The sequence below is a fragment of the Gorilla gorilla genome, chromosome 23 (genome assembly GCF_029281585.2).
Source record: "Gorilla gorilla gorilla isolate KB3781 chromosome 23, NHGRI_mGorGor1-v2.1_pri, whole genome shotgun sequence".
NCBI lineage: Eukaryota > Metazoa > Chordata > Mammalia > Primates > Hominidae > Gorilla > Gorilla gorilla.
In genome coordinates this window covers 27,781,718-27,806,163 of record NC_086018.1, presented here as the reverse complement: position 1 = coordinate 27,806,163, position 24,446 = coordinate 27,781,718, and the positions used below count along the sequence as shown (strand labels likewise).

The window sequence follows — 24,446 nt, the reverse complement described above, 5'->3', positions numbered from 1 at the left end:
CCAAAAGATACTCACAGTAAGAGGCAGAATACACCAAGCTTGTCCAACCCATGGCCTGCAGGCTGCATGCAGCCCAGGATGGCTTTGAATGAGGCCCAAACACAAATTCTTCAACTTTATTAAAACATTATGAGATTTTTGCACAAACCATTGTTTTTTGTTTTAGCTCATCAGCTATGGTTACTGTATTTTATGTGTGGCCCAAGACAATTCTTCCAACATGGCCCAGGGAAGCCAAAGGATTGGATATCAGTGAACTATACCCTAGGGTGGGGAGTGGCTAAGACCCCTAGGCCAGGGTCTTTCCCCCAGCTGAGGCCATAGTGCTTCCCCATGGCCAAGACAGTGAGGTATTTAAGAATGGAATTACTGGCTTAGAAGCCAAAGTTGACTGTAATATCTCCAACTCTGGCTCCTGTTTTGAAAACCAGAATTCTTTGGAAGTTAATGGAAAACTCAAAATAGCAGACTCTGCCCTTGGGGTGTTTGCAGAGGGCTTTGAAGTGGTCTCAAATTACTGACAAGTGAAGATCAGGTAGAGTTAACAAAGCAACCAATGTAGAAGCAGGTCTCAAGGGCAATTCACATTTATTTCCTGAGCATGCTGACTAAACATACTTCAAACACAGCAGAAGGTAAAGAGTCTGTTTTGTAAGTAAAGCCGTTTCTTGCCAACAGCGAACGGTGGTCCATGAAGAGTAACTTGAGCATCGTCTTCAAGCTGAGGCTCCAGCTCTGGGCAAACAGCTGCTGGGTGGACCTGGTCCTTCTGGCCTGGATGGGGGCCTCCAAGGAACTACTTGTTCTCATACTTGTGCTTGATGTGTTTCCACAGCTTCTGCATTTTAAAGACAAGAGCCACAAACTTTGACCTTTGCCTCTCACATTTTACAACTACTCCCACTGCCCTGGTCTCTAAAATGAGCTTGGGGGAAACACATGCCATGTCCTGATTAAAAAGATACACTTGTGGTGGGCAAACTCGAAGCAATCCTATGCTTGATGCACATTTTTTTTTTTTGAGACGGAGACTCGCTCTATCGCCCAGGCTGGAGTGCAGTGGCGCAATCTCGGCTCACTGCAACCTCAGCCTCCTGGGTTCAAGTGATTCTCCTGCCTCAGCTTCAAGAGCAGCTGGGAATACAGGTGTGCGCTACCCGGCTAATTTTTGTATTTTTAGTAGAGATGGGGTTTCGCCATGTTGGCCAAGCTGGTCTCAAACTCCTGACCTCAAGTGATCTGCCTGCCTTGGCCTCCCAAAGCGCTGGGATGACAGGTGTGAGCCACCGCGCCGAGCCTTCATGCATAATTCTTGGCATTTATAAAATACTATGATGCTTTCAATCACCAGGTGAAGTAAGTGGAAAGGGGTGATCTTAATTTCACAGGAAATTCAATTTGAGATTGAGGGAAGTGCCCCAAAACACACAATTATTAAGGAAAACAGCCTGGAAGATGTCTCAGTTCTTCAACTCCCAGATATTACTGAAGAGATTATAAGTGCGTAGTCCCAAAATATTTCACCATGAGCCATTTAAGACATTTCCTGGGACCTAAATTGGCTGAAATTCTCATTCCCAGAAGCACAAGAGGTTGAGCACAGTGGTTCACGCCTGTAATCCCAGTACTTTAGAAGGCTAAGGCAGGAGGACTGCCTGAGCTCAGGAATTCAAGACCAGCCTGGGCAACATGGTGAAACCCCATCTCTACAAAGAATACAAAAATTAGCTGGGCGTGGTGGCGCATGCCTGTGGTCCCAGCTACTCAGGAGGCTGAGGTGGGAAGATCACTTGAACCCAGGAGGTCAAGGCTGCAGTGAGCTGTGATCATGCCACTGCACTCCAACCTGGGCGACAGAGTGAGATCCTGTCTCAAAAAAAAAAAAAAAAAAAAAAAAAAGCACAAGGAAAATGGGTGAGTTATAACAACAAACATACTTGGATGTCTCTCCAGATCAGTGGGAGTGGTTAACAGAACCACTTGCAAGAGATGGGACAGTGGCAATGCTTTCATATGGGGCAGGAAGTTGCACTGGTCACAGGCAGCATAGCACTAGTGGACAGTGCCTTCCCGGGCTGCAGAGTCAGACAGTCTCAAATTTAAAACACAAGTGAGTGGGCTATATGTATAAGGCCTACTCCAGCACAGTCATAATTTAGCGATATAAAGCATGCACTGCACCTAGCACAGTGCATGATACATAAAAGTCAAAAATGTGTTGCGATTCCTACCTCATGCTTCCACTTTCTCCTGAGGAATGTAAGCAATGATTATTTTTCAGTGGTACCACCTACCAGGCATGTGGCACCCTGCCTGCATCTCATGTAATCCTCACAATCGTGCTCAGGTTACTATTAATATCTCCATCTCACAGTTAAAACGGAGTTCAGAGAAGAAACTTGCTCAACTTAATGCCACAGTTAAGTGACAAGGACCAGTGTTCCTATTCAAGGCTTTCTGATTTCATAGCCCCCACTCTCAACCATTAATACCAACTGTCTACGTGGGAAGCCCTGAGGACCAGAACCGCCGTCTGAAACTTCAGCCACGGCGTCTAAGGTGTCTAACGTCCTTTTCACGACCGTCGCCTGCTCAAATCTGCCCTTGAAACTCTGAGAGACAGGGGTCCCGTTTCTGGCCCTGACTTGCCCCTGGCTTCCTGTGCACCTAGTAAGTCCTTTGCTCTCACTAGCCTTTAGTTTTTGCTTCTGATAATGGGCAAGTGGGTATGTAGGGTGGCACACAGCAATAATTCCAACCCCTGTAAAATGAAATATATTAACCTCGCTTAACGTTTTAGAATTCACATCAAGCCAAGGGGACAGACGGCGGACTCGAGACAGAAGACGCCGACGGTTTACCCCTTACCCCCTTCCTGGTAAAAGTATATTGAGTCCCATCCCACCTCTACTCCACTGTCACCCCTCAGGCGGGTCCAAGGTCAGGGATGGCACAGGCCCTCACCCCCTCGTTGATGTGGTCGTAGATAGCGTCCGCGCCTTGATCGAAGGCGCGCTCGAAGAACATGACGCCCACGATGATGGTGAGGGCGAAGGTGGAGGTCCTGCGGAACAGCAGGGAGTACAATTTCGAAGTCAACGTCGCGGCCGCCATGTTTCTTCACAGTCCAACTCGCGCCACCGCGCCTGCGCTGGGGCCGACCTTGTTCTCCAAAGGTCCTAGACGTGCAACACTTTATGGGATTTGTAGTTCCTCTGAATCTCAGCCTTTGTTGTTTTGAACCACAGAGGTATTGCTATCCTGGGCATGAGGAAAAAACTCATAATATTCATATCAGGACAGCCAAGATAATCTGATAAGATTTATTACCCAATTTTTCTTCTCCAGAATTCCTGGCTGTTAGAATATGTCAAACTACAACTCCCAGAAGCCCTCGCGCGCCATCACCTCCTCCCCGCCCTCCGCCGAGTCCCGGCTTAGATTCCCAAAGCTCTCTGGGAAGGGCGAACTGATGGCCAAGGCGAGACTACGAATCCCAGCAAGCAGTACGCGACGCGAGGACGCAGGAGGAGGAGCCCGGAGCTGCAGCCACCGGGGAGCCAGGTACCTTCCGCGAGACGTCGAGGGGCGAGTCTTAGTCTCTTTTCCCCGCACTGGAAGACTTGAACGCTTCTTTCTCTGTGCGTACGCCCTGCGGCGGGACGCACCATTTCTTGGGATAGGGTGTGGATAGAGGGGCGAGGGGAGCTGGGTTCCCGAGACCCTGGCTCATCTCTTCGCCTTGTCCCCTGCACCAGCCCCAAGTCTAGGCCAGGAGCTGGAGCCTGTGGCAAAAGTCTTGTCCTGGAGGTTAAACCCTTCACCCTGGATTAAGGGCAGGGACGGATCTGCCCTGCTTCCTGTTCCTCTCACCCCTGGGCTTCGCACCCGGCAACCCTGGTTTGGAAGGCTGGAGACTTGGAACCTGCTTGGGATTAAAAAGAGCAAGGGCTTTGGAGTACCTGGGGCATTCAACAGATGTTTTCCCAGCGCCTGTTCTGGTCCCTGCTCTGGGGACCCAGCAGTGAACAAAGTCCTTGCTCTCACAGAGCGCTCAATCTACGGAGTGGGCGGGTGGGGAGATGCAGTACAGCAAACAGATAGTGCTTTGGTTGACTGGAGAGGCAGTGGTGGTGACATTGCACCCTGGGTAGCTGCTCTGGGGGGTGACACTTGACTAGAGACCTGAATGAATAGTAGAGTTGAACAGGAAAACGTTGGTGCAAAGGCCTTGAGGCAGCTACAGTCCTGGGATGTTTGAGGGAAAGAAGTAGAGTGGACTGTGAAGAGGTGGACTCCGGTCAGCTCATGTCTGGCCTTGGAACCCACCTTACGGAGTCTTGTTTTCTTTGGTTTTTGTTTTTAGAGACAGGGCCTCACTGTGTTGCCCAGGCTGGTCTCCAACTCCTGGGCTCAAGAGATCTTCCTGCCTCGGCCCCCCAAGGTGCGTGAGCCACCGCGTCTGGCCAAGGAGTCTTGTCTTTTTCTAATTGCACTAGGAGGCCATTGAAGGGTTTTCAGCAGAAATGCGACAAGATTTAATTTGCACTTTAATGTCATCATCCTGACTGGTCTATGGAGAGTGGACTGCGAGGGGGAAGTTATTGTAGTAGATCAGTTGAGGGAAGATGGGTGGTTATTTATTTGAGATGGAGTCTCGGTCTGTCGTCCAGACTGGAGCGTAGTGGTGCTATCTCGGCCCACTGCAACCTCTGCCTCCCGGGTTCAAGTGATTCTCCTGCTTCAGCCTCCCGAGTGGCTGGGATTACAGGCGCCTGCCACCATGCCTGGCTAATTTTTTTTTTTAGTAGAGACGGGGTTTCACCATGTTGGCCAGGCTAGTCTCAAACTCCTGACTTCAGGTGATCCTCCTATCTTGGCCTCCCAAAGTGCTGGGATTACAGGCGTGAGCCACCACGCCCGGCCTGATGGGTGGTAATTTAGGTTAGGGTGTGGAGCAGGGCAGTGATCAGATTTGGGATGTAATTTGGGAGGGAGGGCAGACAGAGCAAGCTAGCAGATGTGTGTAGGGTGCACAGGAAAGAGGAATTGAGGAGGATATCTAAGTTTTTTTTGTTTTTTGTTTTTTGTTTTTTTTGAGACAGAGTCTCACTCTGTTGCCCAGGCTGGAGTGCAGTGGCACAATCTTGGCTCACTGCAACCTCTGCCACCCAGGTTCAAGCAATTCTCATGCCTCAGCCTACTGAGTAGCTGGGATTACAAGCGGATGCCAACACGCCCAGCTCATTTTTGTATTTTTAGTAGAGACAGGGTTTCACCATGTTGGCCAGGCTGGTCTTGAACTCCTGGCCTCAAGTGATCCGCCTGCCACGGTCTCCCAAAGTGCCGGGATTACAGGTGTGAGCCACCGCGTCCAGCTGACATCTAAGTTTTGACCTCAACAATTTAAAATCAACAGAATGATCTTAAGTTCTGTTTTGGCCACGTCAGTTTGAGCTAGCCGACAGACATCAAGTGGAGGTGTCTAGAGGCAAATGAGGACATGGATCTGGAGTTTAGAGGAGAGGTATGAGCCTGAGAAGAGTCATCCGGATAGGGGTGGCATTCAAAACCAGGGACTGGGCTGGGGATGGTGCCTCACACCTATAATCCCAGTGTTTTGGGAGTCCAAGGCAGGAGGAACACTTGAGGCCAAGAGTTGAAGACCAGCCTGGGCCATATAGTGAGACCGTCTCCATGAAAAACAAACTAGGGGCCAGGTGCTGTGGCTCACACCTGTAATCCCCGCACTTTGGGAGGCCAAGGTGGGTGGATCACTTGAGGTCAGGAGTTCAAGACTAGCCTGGCCAACATGGTGAAACCCTGTCTCTACTAAAAATACAAAAAAATTAGCCAGGTGTGGTGGTACCCGCTTGTAATCCCAGCAACTCGGGAGGCTGAGGCAGGAGAATCGCTTGAGACTGGGAGGCGGAGGCTGCCACAAGCCGAGATCGCGCCACTGCACTCCAGCCTGGGTGATGGAGCTCAAATGAAAACAAAACAAACAACAACTAGGGATTGGATTGCAGGCCTGGCTCTGCCTCTGACTCTGACATTGATCAGGCTTTAACTCTCTGGACCATCTTTTAATTCATCTGTAAAGAGCAACAGTAATACCAGGTTAGGGGATCAGAAGGTAAAATGTGAAATGCTTTACATCCATGAGTTATCCTTACTGTGGTTTTATACTATTTGCAAAGCATCCTGGGAGCCCCTCAGAGCAGGAAGTTGTGAGGCTCCAGGGGAAGACTACTTAGGTCTTGCTAATCATTTCCAACCAATCTGGCTGATGGGAAGTTCAGAGGAGGGAGAAATGAGTAGGGAAGACCACAGGGAGTTAAAGGTGTGGCTTGTTTCATTTGGTTTTATTATGTTTTATTTTTGTAGAGACGGGGTCTCCCTCCATTGCCCAGGCTGGAGTACAGTGGCACATAATTCCTGGTTGTAATAATCATAGTTCCTTGCAGCCTGGAACTCCTGGGCTCAAGCAATTCACCTGCTTCAACCTCCCAAATAGCTGGGATTACAGGTGTGCACCACCATGCTGGGTTATTATTATTACTATTGTTATTTTGAGAAAGGGTCTTACTCTGTTGCCCAGGCTGGAGTTTAGTGGCACGATCATAGTTCACTGCAGCCTTGAACTCCTGGGCTCAAGTGGTACTCCCACCTCAGCCTTCCAAGTAGCTGGGACTACAGGTGCATGCCACTATGCCCCACTAATTTCGTTTTCTGGTTTTCTTATAGATTTTTTGTAAAGACTAAAAAAATTTAGGGGTGTCACCATGTTGGCCAGGCTGGTCTCAAATTACTGAGCTCAACTGATCCACCCACCTTGGCCTTCCAAAGTGCTGGGATTACAGACATGAGCCATCTCCCCAGCCTAATTTTTATTTATTTATTATCATTATTATTATTATCATTATTATTATTATTATTATTATTATTTTGTTTGAGATGGAGTCTCATTCTGTCGCCCAGGCTGGAGTGCAGTGGCACCATCTCGGCTCACTGCAACCTCCGCCTCCTGGGTTCAAGTAATTCTCCTGCCTCAGCCTCCTGAGTAGCTGGGATTACAGGCACCTGCCACCACACCCAGCTAATTTTTGTATTTTTAGTAGAGAAGGGGTTTCACCATGTTGGTCAGGCTGGTCTTGAACCTCTGACCTCGTGATCCACCCACCTCGGCCTCCCAAAATGCTGGGATTACAGGTGTGAGCCACCGCGCCTGGCCCCATTTATTTATTTATTTATTTATTTATTTATCTATTTATTTATTTATTTATTTATTGAGGCAGAGTCTCACTGTGTTGCCCAGGCTGGAGTGCAGTGGTGCAATCTCAGCTCACTGCAACCTCTGCCTCCTGGGTTCAAGTGATTCTGTTCTCTCAGCCTCCCGAGTAACTGGGATTACAGGCACCTGCCACCACGCCCGGATAATTTTTGTATTTTTAGTACAGATGGTTTTTCACCATCTTGGCCAGGCTGGTCTGGAACTCCTGACCTCAGGTGATCTGTCCGTCTCGGCCTCCCACCCAGCCTAATTAAAAAAAGATTGTTTTGTAGAGAGAGGGTCTTGCCACATTGCCCAGGCTGGTCTCTAACTCCTGGCCACAAGGGATGCTCCCACCTTGGCCTCTCAAAGTACTGGATTTTGGTTTTATATTTTATCTTTTAAATTCTCATTCGGAGGTAATCATTTAAAAAACGTAATTTCCCTTAAACTAGCAGTCCCCAACCTTTTTGGCACCAGAGACCAGTTTTGTGGAAGACAATTTTTCTGTGGACGGGATACAGGAGGGGGATGGTTTCAGGATGATTCAAGTGGATTGTATTTATTGTGCACTTTATTTCTGTTATTACATTGTAATATATAATGAAATAATTATACAGCTCAGCATAATGTAGAATCAGTGGGAGGCCTGAGCTTGTTGTCCTGCAACTAGATGGTCCCATCTGGGGGTGATGGGAGACAGTGACAGATCAACAGGCATAGATTCTCATAAGGAGCGTGCAACCTAGATCCCTCGCATGCGCAGTTCACAATAGGATTCGTGCCCCTATGAGAATCTAATGCTGCCGATGATCTGACAGGAGACGAAGCTCAGGCAGTAATGCGAGCAATGGGGAGTGGCTGTAAATACAGATGAAGCTTCGCTTACTCACCTGCCACTCACCTCCTGCTGTGCGGCCCAGCTCCTGACAGGCCATGGACCCGTACCATTCCAGGGCTTGGGGGTTGGGGTCCCCTGCTTTAAGCCATGTATTTCAACTTAGAAATTATTATTCAATACACAAATATCGGAAAATAAGAAAAATGACCTTAATTTTTTTATTAATATTTGAACTCAAGTTGAAGATTCTAAATTTCTCAAGACGCTGATCCCTATTTACAGCTTAATTTCATTCCTGCCAACATTTTAAATCTATTTGTAAATTTAATGTATTTGATTTTCTTTTTAAGTACTTTATATGAATAACATAACAAGCACAGTTTTCCCCAGAGTAAAGAGTTACTACAAAATCTAATCAATTAAACTTATAATGAATTTCAAGTTCTTATAAATAATTATTTTTACAGACTTAGTAAAATTCTCTATGTCAGTGGCTCTTAGTATAGGGAGCTAAAAAGAACAAAAACAAAAAAACAGGCTGTATTTCTGACATGAAATAGGAATATATGGGGAGCCCCTTAGTAACCTTTACAGCACCTCAATTCTGTTATACAGTCCATATTTCCAATCATTGCTAACCTCTCAATCTAAAATCACAACTCTAATATCAATTACTGACATATATTTTGTCACTAACTCTATATTTTAACTTTTGTATTTTAAATAGGAATCACAATGCTTATCTGTTAGACACTCAACATATCACATTTTTTTTCAATATTACAGATACTTTTTTTGTTTTAGGCATTAGATTCTCATAAGGAGCACATAACCTAGATCGCTTGCATGCACAGTTCACAGTAGGGTTGTTCTGAGACAGTATCTCACTCTCTCACCCAGGCTGGAGTGCAGTGGTGCAATCTTGGCTCACTGCAGCCTCCATCTCCCCGGCTCAAGCGATCCTCCTACCTCAACCTCTTGAGCAGTAGTAGCTGGGACCACAGGCCCGAGCCCGCACCACCATGTCTAGCTAATTTTTTAAAAATTATTTGTAGAGACAGGGTTCCCCTATGTTGCCCAGGCTGGTTTTGAACTCCTGGGCCCAAGTGATCCTCCTGCCTCCCAAAGTGCTGGGATTACAGGTGTGAGCCACCATGCCCTGTCTACAGCTACCTTTTTTTTTTTTTTTTTTTTTTTTTTGAGACGGAGTTTCACTCTGTCACCAGGCTGGAGTGCAGTGGCACGATCTCGGCTCACTGCAACCTCCGCCTCCCAGGTTCAAGCAATCCTCCTGCTTCAGCCTCCTGAGTAGCTGGGACTATGGGTGCGCGCCACCACGCCCAGCTAATTTTTATATTTTTAGTAGAGACAGGGTTTCACCACATTGGCCAGGATGGTCTCGATCTCTTGACCTTGTGATCCGCCTGCCTCAGCCTCCCAAAGTGCTGGGATTACAGGCGTGAGCCACCGTGCCTGGCCAACAGCTACTTTTTAATTCCAAAATATACTGATTATTACTAAATTTAGGATAGGAACATTAATACAGTGAATTTGATTTGCTCTTATGCTTCTATTTTTAATTCTAAACTTTCCAGGAGTGTGACAAGACACTTATCTAGTAAGAAAACAGCTTTATCCACTTTAATTAATTGTGCTTAGCATCAAGTTGGATTACCACTTCAGTGACCTGAGGTTATTCATAATTGGACTGATTTCTAGCTGGGACATGAGTCCAGGGGGCTGTGTCTACCCAGAATAACTATCCCCAGCAGAGGCTGCATTTGGAACTCAAGGGAAAGTTCATTCCTCCAGGCTTTTGCTTCTTAAGGGGTATTAGACTTGCTAGTTAAAATGCAGATTTCTAGGTCCCCCTCCAGATCTGCTAAATCAGGATTTCTGAGGACCTGACTCAGGAGACTATTTTTTTGTTTTTGAGACAGAGTCTTGCTCTGTCACCCAGGCTGGAATACAGTGGCACAATCTGGGCTCACTGCAACCTTCACCTCCTGGGTTCAATCTCGTGCCTCAGCCTCCCAAGTAACTGGGATTACAGGTGTGCACCACCACACTGAGCTAATTTTTCTCTTTTTTTTTTTTTTTTTTTGAGACAGAGGAGTCTGTCTCTGTCACTCAGGCTGGAGTGCAGTGGCACAATCTTGGTTTACTGCAAGCCCCGCCTCTCAGGTTCAAGCGATTCTCCTGCCTCAGCTTCCTGAGTAGCTGGGATTACAGGCGCCTGCCACCATGCCCAGCTAATTTTTTTTATTTTTTTATTTTTTGAGACGGAATCTCGCTCTGTTGCCCAGGCTGGAGTGTAGTGGTGCAATCTCGGCTTGCTGCAACCTCCGCCTCCCGGGTTCAAGAAATTCTCCTGCCTCAGCCTTTGGAGTAGCGGGGACTACAGGCTCATGCCGCCATTCCCAGCTAATTTTTTGTATTTTAGTAGAGATGGGGTTTCACCATGTTGCCCAGGGTGGTCTCGAACTCCTGAGCTCAGGCAATCCACCTGCCTCGGCCTCCCAAAGTGCCAGGATTACAGGCATGAGCCACTGTGCCCGGCCTAATTTTGTATTTTTAGTAGAGACAGGGTTTCACCATGTTGGCCAGGCTGGTCTTCAACTCCTGACCTCAGGTAATCTGCCCGCCTAGCCTCCCAAAGTGGCCCAAAGAGGATTACAGACATGAGCCACCATGCCCGGCCCCCTTTTATTTTTTTGAGACAGGGTCTCACTCTGTTGCCCAAGCTGGAGTACAGTGGCATGATCAGAGCTCACTGTAACTTCAGACTCCTGGGCTCCAGTGATCCTCCCATCTTAGCATCTTGAGTAGCAAGGACTACAGACACATGACACCCCAACTGGCTAATTAAAAAAAAAAATTTTTTTTAGAGACGGGGTCTCACTATGTTGCCCAGGCTGGTATTGAACTCGTGACCTCAACTGATCTGCCTTGGCCTGCCAAAGTGCTGGGGTTACAGGTGTGAATCACTGCATTTAGCTGAGATTCATTTTTAATAAGTTTCTCACTTGGAAGCCATGGAAAATTTTGAGCGGGGATGATTTAAGAATTGATCTGATGCCGCTTATGATACAGTGAATGGAGGGGGCTGTCCAGATGTGAGGAGTCCAGAGGTGAGGAGCTGAGTTCTGTCTTGGGCAGTAGTGACAGTGGAGATAGAGGATCAGATGATATTTGGTGCCCAGACTCGGGAGAGAAGAAGGGGGAGGCAGAGACAGTTCTGAGTCCAAGTATCTGGTTCAGGAGCCTCATTCAGACTATTTTTACCTTTCCTATTTGGAAACTTTGGCCTCCTGGGACCTGTAACTATCTGATGAGAAACTTGTCTCCAGCCCGCAGTCCCTGGAGCCCAGATTCAGGCTCAGCTGTCCTTCACCAGGCCTTGGGGTGTGCTAGGCCAAGTCTGGTTGGAATCAGGGTTTGCCTTGTCAGTCTTCATCCAGGGGGTGAGGGGAATGTCTGCTCTATTTCTTTCACTTACCACCCCTGGCTGGTTCATCCGAGTGAACCAGGTCTCTGGAACCCTCCATGGCAGCCTCCAGAGGGAGAAGGAATAGGATTTATCCCCGCCTTACAAATTTCCCTCTTGTTCTTTTTCTCTTTTTTAGAGGCTAGTCAAGCGAGGCAGTGGGAGTGCAGAAGGAACAAAGAAATCTGTGTCTGGTTGTGATCAGTTAGTCACCAACACTGCTGCACTTGGACTACCCCCCACTTTTTTTGAAGGGACTTTTTGTGTGTGTGCAAATTTTAAAACAATACATGCCAAATATAGAAACTTTAAAAAATAGACAGATAGCAAATGAAAAAAATCTGGACATAATCCTATTAAGTTTTCTTTTCTTTTTTGAGATGAGGTCTTGCTCTGCCACCCAGGCTGGAGTGCAGTGGCATGATCTCGGCTCACTGCAACCTTCATCTCCTGGGCTCAAGCAATCCTCCCACCTCAGCCCCCCAAGTAGCTGGAACTATAGGCATGCATCACCACACCCAGCTAATTAAAAAAAAAAAAAAAAACTTTTTGTAGAGATAGGGTCTTACTATGTTGCTCAGGCTGGTCTCAAACTCCTGGACTTAAGCAATCCTCCTTTCTTGGCCTCCCAAAGTGCTGGGATTACAGGAATGAACCACTGCGTCCAACCTAAAGCAACAAACTTTTATTCTCTCATACTGTTTCTAGGGTCAGGAATCTGGGCGCTGCTTAGTTGAGTGGTTCTGGCTGAGTCTCTCGGGAGGTTGCAGTCAAGATACCAGCCAGGATGGAGTCTTCTGAAGGCTTAACTGTGGCCAGAGGGTTTGCTTCCAAATGTATTCACATGGCTGTCAGCAGGGGGTCTCAGTTCCTCGCCACGTGGGCCACCCTGCAGGGCTGCTCACAGTGTGGCAGCTGGCTTCCCCCAGACCAAGTGATCAGAGAAAGAAGACACTGAGATGGAAGCAGCAGTGTCTTTTTTTTTTTTTTTTTTTGGAGATGGAGTCTCATTCTGTTGCCCAGGCTGGAGTGCAGTGGCGATCTCGGCTCACTGCAACCTCCGTCTCCCGGGTTCAAGCAATTTTCCTGCCTCAGCCTCCCAAGTAGCTGGGACTATAGGCGCACGCCCCACACCCGGCTAATTTTTTGTATTTTAGTAGAGACGAGGTTTCCCCATGTTGGTCAGGCTGGTCTCGAACTCCTGACGTCAAGTGATCCGCCCGCCTTGGCCTCCCAAAGTGCTAGGATTACAGGTGTGAGCCACCATGCCCTCCCTGCAGTGTCTTTTATAACCTGTTCTTGGAAATGGTATACCCTCACCTCTGCTCTGTTCTCTTGGTCACACAGACCAACCCTGACCCAGCTTGTGAGGGGACTACACAAGGTGTGAAAATCAGGAGGTGGGATTGCTGGGGGCTTGGAGGCTGGCTGCAACATGCACAAGCGTGTGTGAAGCACCATTGGCGTGCCAGGCACTGTGCTAAGCAGCTAGCATGTGTGACTTAATTCTCACAGTAATCTTATGAAATAGTCATTACCCTCGTCTTCCAGATGAAGCTCAGAGGTAAGCAGTTTGCTGAGAGTTACACAACCTGAGAGTGGCAGGGACTGGATTCAGACCTGGGTTGGTGATTAGAGTAGTTGTGTTTAAGGGAAAACAGCTTCAAAGGATTGTTCTGTGTGACTTTGAGCATGCTCTCACCCTCTCTGTTCTGTCCATCATCTGCTACCTTAGGCTAGCATTTCTTTCTTTCTTTTTTTTTTTTCTGTGAAGTCCTTTTTTTTTTTTTTTTTTTTTTTTGAGATTGGGGTCTCACCCTGTTGTCCAGGCTGGAGTGCACTGGCATGATCACGTCTCACTGCAGCCTTGAACTCCTGGGCTCAAGTGATCCTTCCACCTCAGCCTCCCAAGTAGCTGGGACAACAGGTGTGTGTTATCATACCTAGCTAATTTTTTAATTAAAAAATATATATATTTTTTGAGATAGTCTCGCTCTGTCGCCCAGGCTGGAGTGTAGTGGTGCAATCTTGGCTCACTGCATCCTCTGCCTCCCAGGTTCAAGTGATTCTCCTGCCTCAGCCTCCCGACTAGCTGGGATTACAGGCATGCACCATCATGCCCAGCTAATTTTTGTATTTTTAGTAGAGATGGGGTTTCACCATGATAGCCTCGAACTCTTGACCTCAGGTGATCCACCCGCGTCAGCCTCCCAAAGTGCTGGGATTAAAGGTGTGCGCCACCATGCCTGGTCAAATTAAAAAAAAATTTTTTGTGGAGATGGGGTCTAACTATGTTGCCCAGGCTGGTCTCAAACTCCTGGGCTCAAGTGATCCTCCTACCTTGGCCTCCCAAAGTGCTGGGATTACAAGTGTGAGCCACTGTGCCCAGCCTGGACTCGCATTTCTCTGCAGAGTCTGAATCAGGACTTTCTTACACCCTGGCCCTGTCCCGGACGAGTCAGAAATTGCAGTGGGTGGGCCCCTCGCTGCCTTAGACCTGTGGGGAAAAGATGATGTGCCTTACCCCAGGGGAGGGCAGGGGGCAAACACAGGGATGAGGTCAGGATGAAAAAGGTGTGTGGCTGCCACCCAAGGATCTCAAGGATGCCTCTAGCCAACGGGGGTTCGGTCAGGAAAGACATCTGGATTTCCTTGGCGCTTCCTTCTGAACAGGGTCCTGCACCAGCAGTCTGCAGGCCACCCCCACAGGGTGGTTCTGATGCCATCAACTCCAGATGGCAGGCATATATGACACTGGGACATTACCGAGCTCCTAGTGGGCGTGCAATAAAGCCGTCCTCTGGCTGTGGTTTACTGTTTACCTGGGGTCTGGAGGTGCCATAATTAGAAAAAATAACAGGTGAGCTTCAGGGTCGCCTGTGGTGAGCACAAGTCCAGGATAATTACAGTGCGCATCCCAGCCCCTGGCCAAAGGCCGAGCTGTTGGCTTATTTTTGCCTTGTGCCAAAGCCAGCTCTGTCTGTACCTGAGACACACACAACGAAAGGAATGGAGAATATTGATGAAGCACAAATGTTTGCCCTGTAGCAGCCTCATGGCAGGACAGTGGGATGGGGAGAGAGTGGGCTCTGGGGTCAGCCAGACCCAAGTGTGCGTGCCAGCTCTGGTGTGCCTTGGCTGTGGGGCCTTAGGCACGTGGCTTCACAGTGTCATGGTGAAGGCTCCACAGGAGGGGATGTGGGGGTCCATGGCACCCTGGCCCACTGGCAGCTCAGGATGATGAGACGTGGTTGTTATTGGTTATTGATGTAAGTGTCATTACTGTTACCAACACTAACAGTAATTGTTATGGTTATTGTTAGAGTCTTTCTGGCCATGGCTGTGAACAAATTAGGACCGAGTTTTCCCAAACCTGTTTTCTGGTCTGTAAAAGGGACACTTGATATTGATATCTACTCAGAGTGTCTCTAGGAGGATTAAATAAGGGAATGAAAGCGAAGTGCCAAGCAAGCGGGAATCAAATCTGAAGCTGTCACCCCTCACCCACCATCCCCAGCCTCTTTTCTCCTCTCTGCCACCCCACAGTGCCTTGACTAGTTTTCTTCTTTCTTTCTCTTTCTTTCCTTTCTTTCTTTTTTTTCCTTTCTTTTCTTTCTTTCTTCTTTTTTGACAAGGTATCACTTTGTTGCCCAGCCTGGAGCATAGTGGCACAATCTCGGCTCACTGCAACCTCCACTGCCTGGGTTCGAGCAATTCTCCTGCCTCAGCCTCCTGAGCAGCTGGGATTATAGGCGTGTGCCACCACGCCCGGCTAATTTTGTATTTTTAGTAGAAACGGGGTTTCTCCATGTTGGTCAGGTTGATCTCAAACTCCTGACCTCAAGTGATCCACCCACCTTGGCCTCCCAAAGTGCTGGGATTACAGACATGAGCCACCGTGCCCGGCCTTGACTGCGGTTTTAAAGTGGGGTTCAGAGTGTGTTCACTTAGAGGGTGAGGGGGTGGGCAGCCTGGATGATAATAGTAACAACAGTAACAGCCTCCGTTATTGAGCAGGAACTATATGCTAGGCACCTTTTTTTCTTTGTTTGAGACAGGGTCTCTGTCACCCAGGCTGGAGTGTAGTGGTGCAATCTCGGCTCATTGGAGCCTTGACCTCCTTGGGCTCAAGCTATCCTCCCACCTCAGCCTCTCAAATAGCTGGGACTACAGGTATGCACCACCATGCCTGCCTAATTTTTTTCTTTCTTTCTGTAGAAATGGGGTCTGCCCATGTTGTCCAGGCTGGTCTCGAGCTCCTGGGCTCCAGTGATCCTCCCACCTCCGCCTCCCAACATGTTGGGATTACAGGCCTGAGCCATTGCAGCTGGCTACTAGGCACCTTAATGTACTACTGCCTCGGTAAACCTCAGCAGCTGTGGGATCCATATTTTATAGCTAAGAATAGATCAAGGGAGATGAAATGACTTCCCAGGGGTCACCCAGCTCATAAGCAGCAGAGCTGGAATTCAGATGTGACCCATGTGACCCAGAGTTTGTCCTACTAGCCTTGCCCGCTGCCCCTTGGCCAAGAGAAGCCAGCACTCTCACCTGCTGGTGCTCCAGGGATCCAGCAGATGCCTTTGCAGCTGTGCACCTGGTCCCTGGGAGTGGGTGGATGGCACCACCTGTGTTTCTGGCAGGGAGTGGGGCCGGATGGTTCTGTGTTCCGGACGGGACCTCGCTCACACTCTGCTGCGCGTGCCACCCTCAGAGGATGGGTTTGAATCACAGCAGAGGGGGCCAGCTTAGTCAGCACCCCATGCTGGTGTCTGGGCGCCATTTAGAGACACTCCAGCTGTCCCCTTCCTCCCCTGTCCCTGACCCCTCCTCGGCTGCCAAGTACGGTGGTGCAGGTTGCACCTTGTGCAAGGACACCTGGCTGAGGGGTGAGCTGGAGCTGAACTCCAGCCGGCATTCTGCTTGCCAAGTTGTGTGTCTGGCAGGGCGCTGCATGTGTCCAGATGATTCTGCAAGTTGAACCTTATCCTAATGTGGGCAAAGGCATCAGAGCGGGAGGCATTTGGTTCAGGAGCTCTAGAATTTTACATCTGAGTGAGGTCATCTTGTTGAAGGCCAGCCTCTGTCTGGGAACATGGCCTCAGGCACATGCCTGTGGGGACAGGACTGTGAAGTAGGTAGAATGTGTGCCCCCTCACCCCAGTGCCATCCCTGGGCAGTGGGGGCTCTGCACAGCTGGTTCTTTTTTGTTGTTGTTGTTGTTTTTGCTTTTTTTGAGAGGGAGTCTTGCTCTGTCACCCAGGCTGGAGAGCAGTGGTTCGATCTCGGCTCACTGCAACCTTCGCCTCCTGGATTCAAGTGATTCTCCTGCCTCAGCCTCCCGAGTAGCTGGGAGTACAGGCGTGCGCCACCACACCCGGCTATTTTTTTTTTCTTTTTCAGATGGAGTCTTGCTCTGTCACCCAGACTGGGGTGCAGTGGTGCGATCTCTGCTTACTGCAACCTCTGTCTCCTGGGTTCAAGCAATTCTTCTGCCTCAGCCTCCTGAGTAGCTGGGACTACAGGCACACGCCACCATGCCCAGCTAATTTTTGTATTTTTAGTAGAGACAGGGTTTCACTGTGTTGGCCAGGCTGGTCTCTAACTCCTGACCTCACTATCCACCCTCCTCAGCCTCCCAAAGTGTTGGGATTACGGGCGTGAGCCACCGCGCCTGGCCTGAACACTGTTATTATCCCAGTTTTCATAGCAGGAAAACAAGGCCAGAAATGCCAGTATCACTGGGTGAGAAAATTAGGAAGCAGTAGCGACTGGATGTAAGCCCTGACATCTGACTCCAGAGCCAGCTCTTAACCCTGTCCCCGGACAGCCTCCCCAGGCACAGAAGTGCAGAGATAGCTGGTCCTGGTGCTCAGTGCTGTCCCCAGGCTGGGTATCCCGCTCTCGGAGGTGAGATGGGGGTGCTGTGACCTGCTTCTTGGGGTGAGAGGGTCAGGGAGGGGCCTGCCCAGGTGGTGCTCAGTGAGCATGCTTTCCCGTCCCAGAGGGACTGTGCTGCCCGCCGGTCTCCCTGGCCTGACACTGCACATGTGTCTGTGACAGGTAGATAGAAAGCATTGCTGGCTTGGTGTGGTGGCTCTCGACTGTAATCCCAGCACTGCAGGAGGCAGAGGTGGGAGGATCACTTGAGCTCAGGAGTTTGAGACCAATCTGGGCAACATGGCGAGACCAATATTTACATTTTTTAAAAAGCGTTATTTTGGGCATCTTCTCATCTGATCACTGGATATTAGAACCAGAGAGGCCTTTAGAGATCAACTGGTCCTGCCACTGCAGCTTCCCACATGGGGAAACTGAGGCCCAGAGAGGGCAAGTGGCTGAGTCACAGACTGAGCCACGTGGCAGAGCTGGGACTATAATGTGGGGTCGTGTTGACCCATCCAGGATGGCCAAGCACTTCTCATGTGCTAGATGATGGGTGGGCAGAGGAGGGCATGGGTGGGCAGCCATGGCCCTGAGCTGAGGCTGACAAGGTGATGAAGTGAAGGGAACCATTAGCTGGTTTGCCCCCCATGGAGTGGAGGGGGTGAGAGAGAGGGGGGAAAACGTGAACACCCACACATATACACACACATACAGCCCACCAAAGGGGCTTACCATTTGGGTCAGAGTGTGGCTGGGGAGGCAGGCCAAGGAGCATGTGGTCCAGTTTCCTGGTGGGCTGGTGTTTGGGACAGCTAGCACGGCAGCATGAAGACAGGCTTTCCTGGCAGACCTGAGCCCCAGGTACCCTGAGGCCTGCTCTGCCCTTCCTATGTGTATGAGCTGGGGCCCCTCATGGCACCTGTCTGGGCCTCAGTTGCCTCATTCATGAATGAGATTATAATCCACACCTCTTGGGGCTTGAAGGGGCTAGCATGGTCCTAGGGTGTAGCTAGTGATTAATAAATGAAAATTGTCATTAGTATGATTTGTTGGAAGGAGACTTTTTTTTTTTTGGCTGGGGGTCTTGCTCTGTTGTCCAGGCTGGAGTACAATGGCTCAGTCTCAGTTCACTGCAGCCTCTACCTCCTGGGCTCAAGCCAGCCTCCCGCCTCACTTCCTGAGTAGCTGGGACTACAGGCATGTGCCACCACGCTCAGCTAATTTTTGCATTTTTTGTACAGATGGGGTTTCACTCTATTGCCCAGGCTGGTCTTGAACTCCTGGACTCAAGCAATCGACCCATCTCGGCCTCCCAAAATGCTGGGATTAAGGAGGAGACTTTCATTATGTGATCAGGAGTGGGGACCCTAGAGGTCTGCTACCTGGATTCCAAGCCCAGCGGGGCTCCTTCCTAGCAGTGTGACCTTGGCTAAGTCACTTCATTTCTGGAACCTGAGTGCCCCCATCTAAAAAGGCATAACAGGCCCTCCCCCACAGGTTGTCCTGGGGATTAAATGAGATGATGCATATAGAGCTTTCAGCTTAGTGCCAGCACGTAGTAGGTATTCAATAAACCACTAGCCCTAATAATAGGTAATATTTATTGAGCACTTGCTTAATGCCAGGCATTATCAGCATCATTTTCACCATCTGCATTAGGAAACTTCTCTGTACCACTTCCTGATCAAGCAGCCATTGCCTCATATTCCCACAGTGAACGTAGAGGCCTAGAGACGGGAAGTGACTTGCCCAAGGTCACACAGGCAGCTTTTCAATGCCTGTGTGGTTTTGTCTATCTAAGTAGGCCGCAGAGCCACCGTTCTGTTCCAGTCTCCCAGAGAACCACCCTCCCTGTCCCCTCCCTTCCCCATTACTCTCCAGCGCCAGCAGCTTCTGGGAGCTTCAAGCTTTCTGAATGGCTTGGTTTAGCACTCAGCCATTAAACGTTCATCTCTTACAATTTCAATCCAATTCCTATAAGTTTATTGGCAAGATGGGGTGTATTAGAGCTGCCAAATTTAATATATCAAGTGTGCGTGTCTGGGACACGGTCCCTCTGCAGTAATGGGAGAAGAGAGGTTTTATATGTTTTCATTTTGAATGACTGTCTGTTCCTGATCTCATTACAGCCCCTGACTTAATGGCTGCTGTCCCTGTCTGCTGCAAGAATGGCTTTCTCCATCAACCTGCTTGGCTGTTGGGACTGTCTCTGTGTCTCTCCCCAGTCTCCTCCTCCTGAGCTGTGTTCCCCCATTGGTTCACTGTGGTGATCAGGTCCTGGGAGTCCAGGGCTTTGGCTGCTAGCCCGGATAGCTACCTTGTGACCTGGGGGAAGTCATTTCTTTTCCTCATCTGGGCCTCAGGAACCTGTTCTGTGAAGTGAGGGGTCTGACCACAGGGTGAGCAGTTGGTCTGGGCTCAGCCTTGGCAGATCCCCCTTGGTGGCCCAAAGTGGACCTGTCTGTCCTCCTGTTTTGCAGCACCATACTCATGGACCCAAGGGCTGGCCATGAGAATCATTGAATTGCCACCCACCTTGGGCTGCAGATCTCCTGGGTCAGGAGTGGTGGCTGTGGTCACCATGGCTGAGGGGTCTTAAGACACCAAAATGTTTTCATTTCCCTCTGTGACTGGATTCGGACCTGCCACCTGATAATTTAGTGATCTCCTTGGGAAGCTGTCAGCATTCACTGCCTGAGCCCTCTGGCTTCTCTAAGCCTTGAACTGGCTGTGGAAGAGAGGACACCTGGCAATGTAACGTTAGGGGACTGGGTTTGCCTTCTGCTTATCAGCTGTGTGACCTTGGGCAAATCACACCCCCTCTCTGAACCTCAGTTGTCCCAAAGGGAAAATGAGAATTGATTCATTTAACAAGTACTTCAATGCCTACTCTGTACTGTGCACTATTTTAGGTGCTGGGGCTCCAGCAGTAAACAAAACACAAACCTGCCCTCATGGGTTTATATTCTCATTGTGGGAGAAAGACAGTAAACATAACAAGTAACTTATTGCATGAAGGGTGTATTAGTCCATTCTCACATTGCTATAAGGAAATACCCGAGACTGGGTAATTTACAAAGGAAAGAGGTTTAAGTGACTCACAGTTCTGCATGGCTGGGAAGGCCTCAGGAAACTTACAATCATGGCAGAAGGGAAAGGGGAGGCAGGCACCTTCTTCACAAGGCAGCAGGAGAGAGAAGTGCCGAGCAAAGCACGAAGAGCCCCTTATAAAACCATCAGATCCCATGAGAACTCTTCACTATCATGAGAACAGCATGGGGGAAACCACCCCCATGTCAGTTACCCCCACCTGGTCTCTCCCTGGACACCTGGGGATTATGGGGATTACAATTCAAGATGAGATTTGGGTGGGGATACAAAGCCTCACCATATCAAAGGGTGATACATGCTATGAGGGAAAATAAAGCAGGGTGTGGAGGAAGCTAAGTGGAAGATTCTGCCATCTTGAATAAAGTAGCATTGGAGCAAATATGGAAGGGGTCAAGAGGGGAAGTGAGGCGGGAGTTTGCAGGAGGGCACACCCTTCCCTGGGAAGCCTTGCGTGCAAAGGCTGGGAGGTGGCCATGTGCCTGGCATGTGTGAGGAGCAAAGGGGAGGCCGGTGTGGCCTATATGATGCAAATGTGGAGGTCAGAGGTATGGTAGGGGATGGGGTGGTGGCTCATACCTGTAATCCCAGCACTTTGGGAGGCCAAGGCGGGAGGACACTTGAGCCCAGGAGACCAGCCTCTGCAACATAGCGAGACCCCATCTCTACAAAAAAATTGTTTTTTAAAGTTAGGCATGATGACACGCACCTGTAGTCTCAGCTACTTGGGAGACTGAGGTGGGAGGATCACTTGAGCCCAGAAGGTTAAAGCTACAGTAAGCCGTGGTCACACCACTGCACTCCACCCTGGGTGACAGAGCGAGACTCTGTCTCAAAAAAATAAAACCCTATGTGGTAGGAGACAAGGGAGGCCAGCCACAGGGTATAAGGTGGCAGTTCAGCCTACTTACATGTTAGAATCACCTGATAGACTTTTAAAAACTACCAAACAGCAGCTAGGCACAGTGGCTCATGCCTGTAATCCCAGCACTTTGAGAGGCTGAGACAGGAAGATTGCTTGAACCCAGGAGGTGGGGGCTGCAGTGAGCTGTGTTTGCAACACTGCACTCCAGCCTGGGTGACAGAGCAACACCCTCTCAAAAAATAAACAGTGCCCAGGCCTCACCCACTGAGGTTCTACTTTAACTGGTCTAAGTTGCAGGCTGGGCATCAGAATGGTTAACAGATCCCTCTGGAATGAGGCCTCTTAGGCCATACTCATCAGCTTGACACTCCTAATGGGGCAGGGTGCATATGAGTAAAGCCTGGGCTCAGGCCTGGCCCTCAGGAAGGATTCAGTGGGCTGGTGAGGGATGTGTTTTCTCCAATGGTCTAATCTGAGCTCTTTGTGGCTTCCCAGGCAGCAAAGCACCTGCTCTGAGTGGCCATGGGGAAGCGATACTTCTGTGACTACTGCGACCGCTCCTTCCAGGACAACCTCCACAACCGCAAGAAGCACCTGAACGGGCTGCAGCACCTCAAGGCCAAGAAGGTCTGGTACGACATGTTCCGAGGTGGGTGCCGCTGGCTGGGGGCCGGGCTCCTGGAGCCCTGCTCTCTGATCTTTCTTATCATCAAAGACTCCTGTGGGTCAGTGACAGTCTAGGTCTGGGCTCTTTGAGGATCAAAAGAGAGGGAGGCCTGGGCCACTGGGCCCTCAGAGGAGCAGGCTGGTAGGTGAGCTCTTTCCCCAACAACGCTGACTGAAGGCTCTGTGGACAGGAGGAAGGCCCTAGAAGGAGGTGATGTTTGAGCCAACAGCTAAAATAGGGGAAAGCTAGCCACACAGTTCTGGGTGGAGGGTGTGAAGAGAAGCAGGCAGCCCTGAGTCCAGCACCAGGGCTCTCAGAGCAGGAGGGAGAGGGTGTGGCTGGGCGGAGCAGGCCAGGGGAGAATGGTAGGGCTCAAGCTGGCTCTGGGGCAGGGATCTTCCAAGGCTGTGGAGGCCATCATAAGCAGGGGGTGGAGGTGGGGGTCCCTGTTCCAAGGGCAGAGAGCAGCCTTTGAAGGGCTTTAGCTGCCGTGGCCAGACCTGCCTTGACAGCGCAGACTGCTTCGTGGGGAGCAGTTGGGTGCGGTCAGTGGCAGCTGAATGACTGGCTGCAGGCACAGATGAATAACCCAGTTGCAGAAGGAAGGCAGGCTCTTCTGGGAAAGGCCTCTCAGAGCAAGAACAATTGGGGTGAATGAGCTAAGGTCGGAAGTGCCTAGCACAGGGCCTGTTTCCCGGGAGGTGCCCAGAGAGGGGAGTTGTGCTGTTGCACGGCTGTCACTGGACATTCACACTGAGGAACAGCCAGGGAGGTTCCAGAGGGTGACTGGCAGGAGCCAGGTTGAGAGATATGGGCACTTGGCAGTGGGGCGAGGGTGGGCCAGGAGCTCCTGGAATGAGCCAGAGTGGGGCCGATGCCCTGTAGGTTGGTGAGCAGGATTCTGGGACAGGGCCTCCGAAGAAGGAACCAAATCCAGCAGCCAAGAAGGGAGGAGAGGTGGAGAGAGAGTTCCCTGGTTGGGGCTAGGTGTGGTGGCTTTCCCCTGTAATCCTAGCACTTTGGGACACTGAGGTGGGAAGACTGTTTGAGCCCAGGAGTTCAAGAGCAGCCTGGGCAGCATTGTGAGACCCCGCCTCAAAAAAAAGAGGCCTGAAACTGAGAGTTCACAAACAGGGAATGAACATGGATCGCATGCCTGCTACATGCCGGTGCTTTTCATAGTTCGTCATTTGCTTTTCTCGACAACTCTCTAGGGCAGTGATTCTCAACTCCGGCTGCAGGTTAGGATCACCTGGAGACCTTTAGGTTAAAACCACTGATTCCCCAACCCCATCCCCTCCCCAGAGGCAGGTTTGGGGACTAGGCATGGTGTTTCTAAAGGCTTCCCAGACTCTCCGCATTTCACTTGAGGGAGTTGAGGCTCAGAGGTTCAAGTGAGGGGGTGACCAGGCTGCTCAGCAGGCCAGGCGTGGCTGTGGTTGCAAGGCCACAGGAAAATTCATGGGCAGTGGGGTCTCCTAGCTCCCTAGGAGACTCTAACCCTGGTGTTACGCTAAGGCTCCCTGCTGCGCAAATCCAGTGTGGGCTATGATCTAGAGGGAGCTGGGCCGAGATCACCTAGTCCCAGTTTCTCAGCTGTCAACAGCTGGATCCTGGGATCCAGGGCTGATTGGCAGAGGTCCCTGTGTCACTTATAGAAAAGATGAAGCAGCAGGTGACAGGAGTGCCCCAGGGCTCCTGTGTTCTCAGTGTCCTCACATCCCCAACACATTCAGTCCTTAGAACAGTTCTGTAAGAGGCTGGGCAGGCCAAGCCAGGTATTCCCAGTTACAGGTGGTGACTTCAAAATCCAGAGCAGGCAGGTCGTGGTGGCTCACACCTGTAATCCCAGCACTTTGGGAGGCTGAGGTAGGAGGATCGCTTGAATCCAGGAGTTCAAGACCAGCCCGGGCAACATGGTGAAACCCCATCTCTACTAAAAATAAAAAAATTTGGCCAGACTCCATGGCTCATGCCTGTAATCCCAGCACTTTGGAAGGTTGAGGTGGGTGGATCACCTGAGGTCAGGAGTTCAAGACCAGCCTGGTCAACCTGGTGAAACCCTGCCTCTACTAAAAATACAAACATTAGCCGGGCATGGTGGTGGGTTCCTATAATCCCAGCTACTTTGGAGGTTAACGCAGGAGAATTGCTTGAACCTGGGAGGTGGAGCTTGCAGTGAACTGAGATCACACCACTGTACTCCAGCCTGGGCAAGAGAGCAAGACTCCATCTCAAAAAAATAAAAACAAAAATAAAAAAATTAGCCAGGCATGGTGGCCCATTCCTGTGGTCCCAGCTGCTCAGGAGGCTGAGGTA

General features: G+C 49.9%; 2 protein-coding genes across 9 annotated transcripts in view; one reads left to right on the top strand and one right to left on the bottom strand.

Moving 5' to 3' along the window:
• Window positions 1-571: 571 nt before the first annotated feature.
• On the bottom strand, window positions 572-3,161 carry UQCR10 (ubiquinol-cytochrome c reductase, complex III subunit X). The gene is made up of 2 exons (XM_004063253.5): window positions 2,965-3,161; window positions 572-838 (listed from the first exon to the last, which is right to left on the bottom strand). Exons 1-2 carry the CDS (start codon window positions 3,112-3,114, stop codon window positions 797-799), a joined length of 192 nt encoding a protein of 63 aa, XP_004063301.1. The 5' UTR covers window positions 3,115-3,161; the 3' UTR covers window positions 572-796.
• Window positions 3,162-3,433: 272 nt separating this feature from the next.
• Window positions 3,434-24,446, top strand: part of ZMAT5 (zinc finger matrin-type 5) — a 36,154-nt gene continuing 15,141 nt past the window's right edge. Inside the window, exons 1-3 of one of the 8 annotated variants that reach the window (XM_063704917.1) lie at window positions 3,451-3,641; window positions 19,617-19,886; window positions 21,956-22,109. In XM_063704917.1, coding sequence (XP_063560987.1) covers window positions 21,983-22,109 — 127 coding nt within the window. In that variant the 5' untranslated portion in view covers window positions 3,451-3,641; window positions 19,617-19,886; window positions 21,956-21,982. Of the gene's footprint in view, window positions 3,642-19,616; window positions 19,887-21,955; window positions 22,110-24,446 lie in introns of all 8 variants that reach the window. The other 7 variants (XM_063704916.1, XM_055374142.2, XM_055374143.2 and 4 more) reach the window with 7 other exon arrangements.

Excerpts from the sequence above, each read along its gene's own strand:
- UQCR10 (XM_004063253.5), bottom strand. The coding sequence starts at position 3,114 with ATGGCGGCCGCGACGTTGACTTCGAAATTGTACTCCCTGCTGTTCCGC. Across the intron at positions 839-2,964 it reads ACGACCACATCAACGAGGGG|AAGCTGTGGAAACACATCAA; the intron begins GTGAGGGCCTGT and ends TTTAAAATGCAG.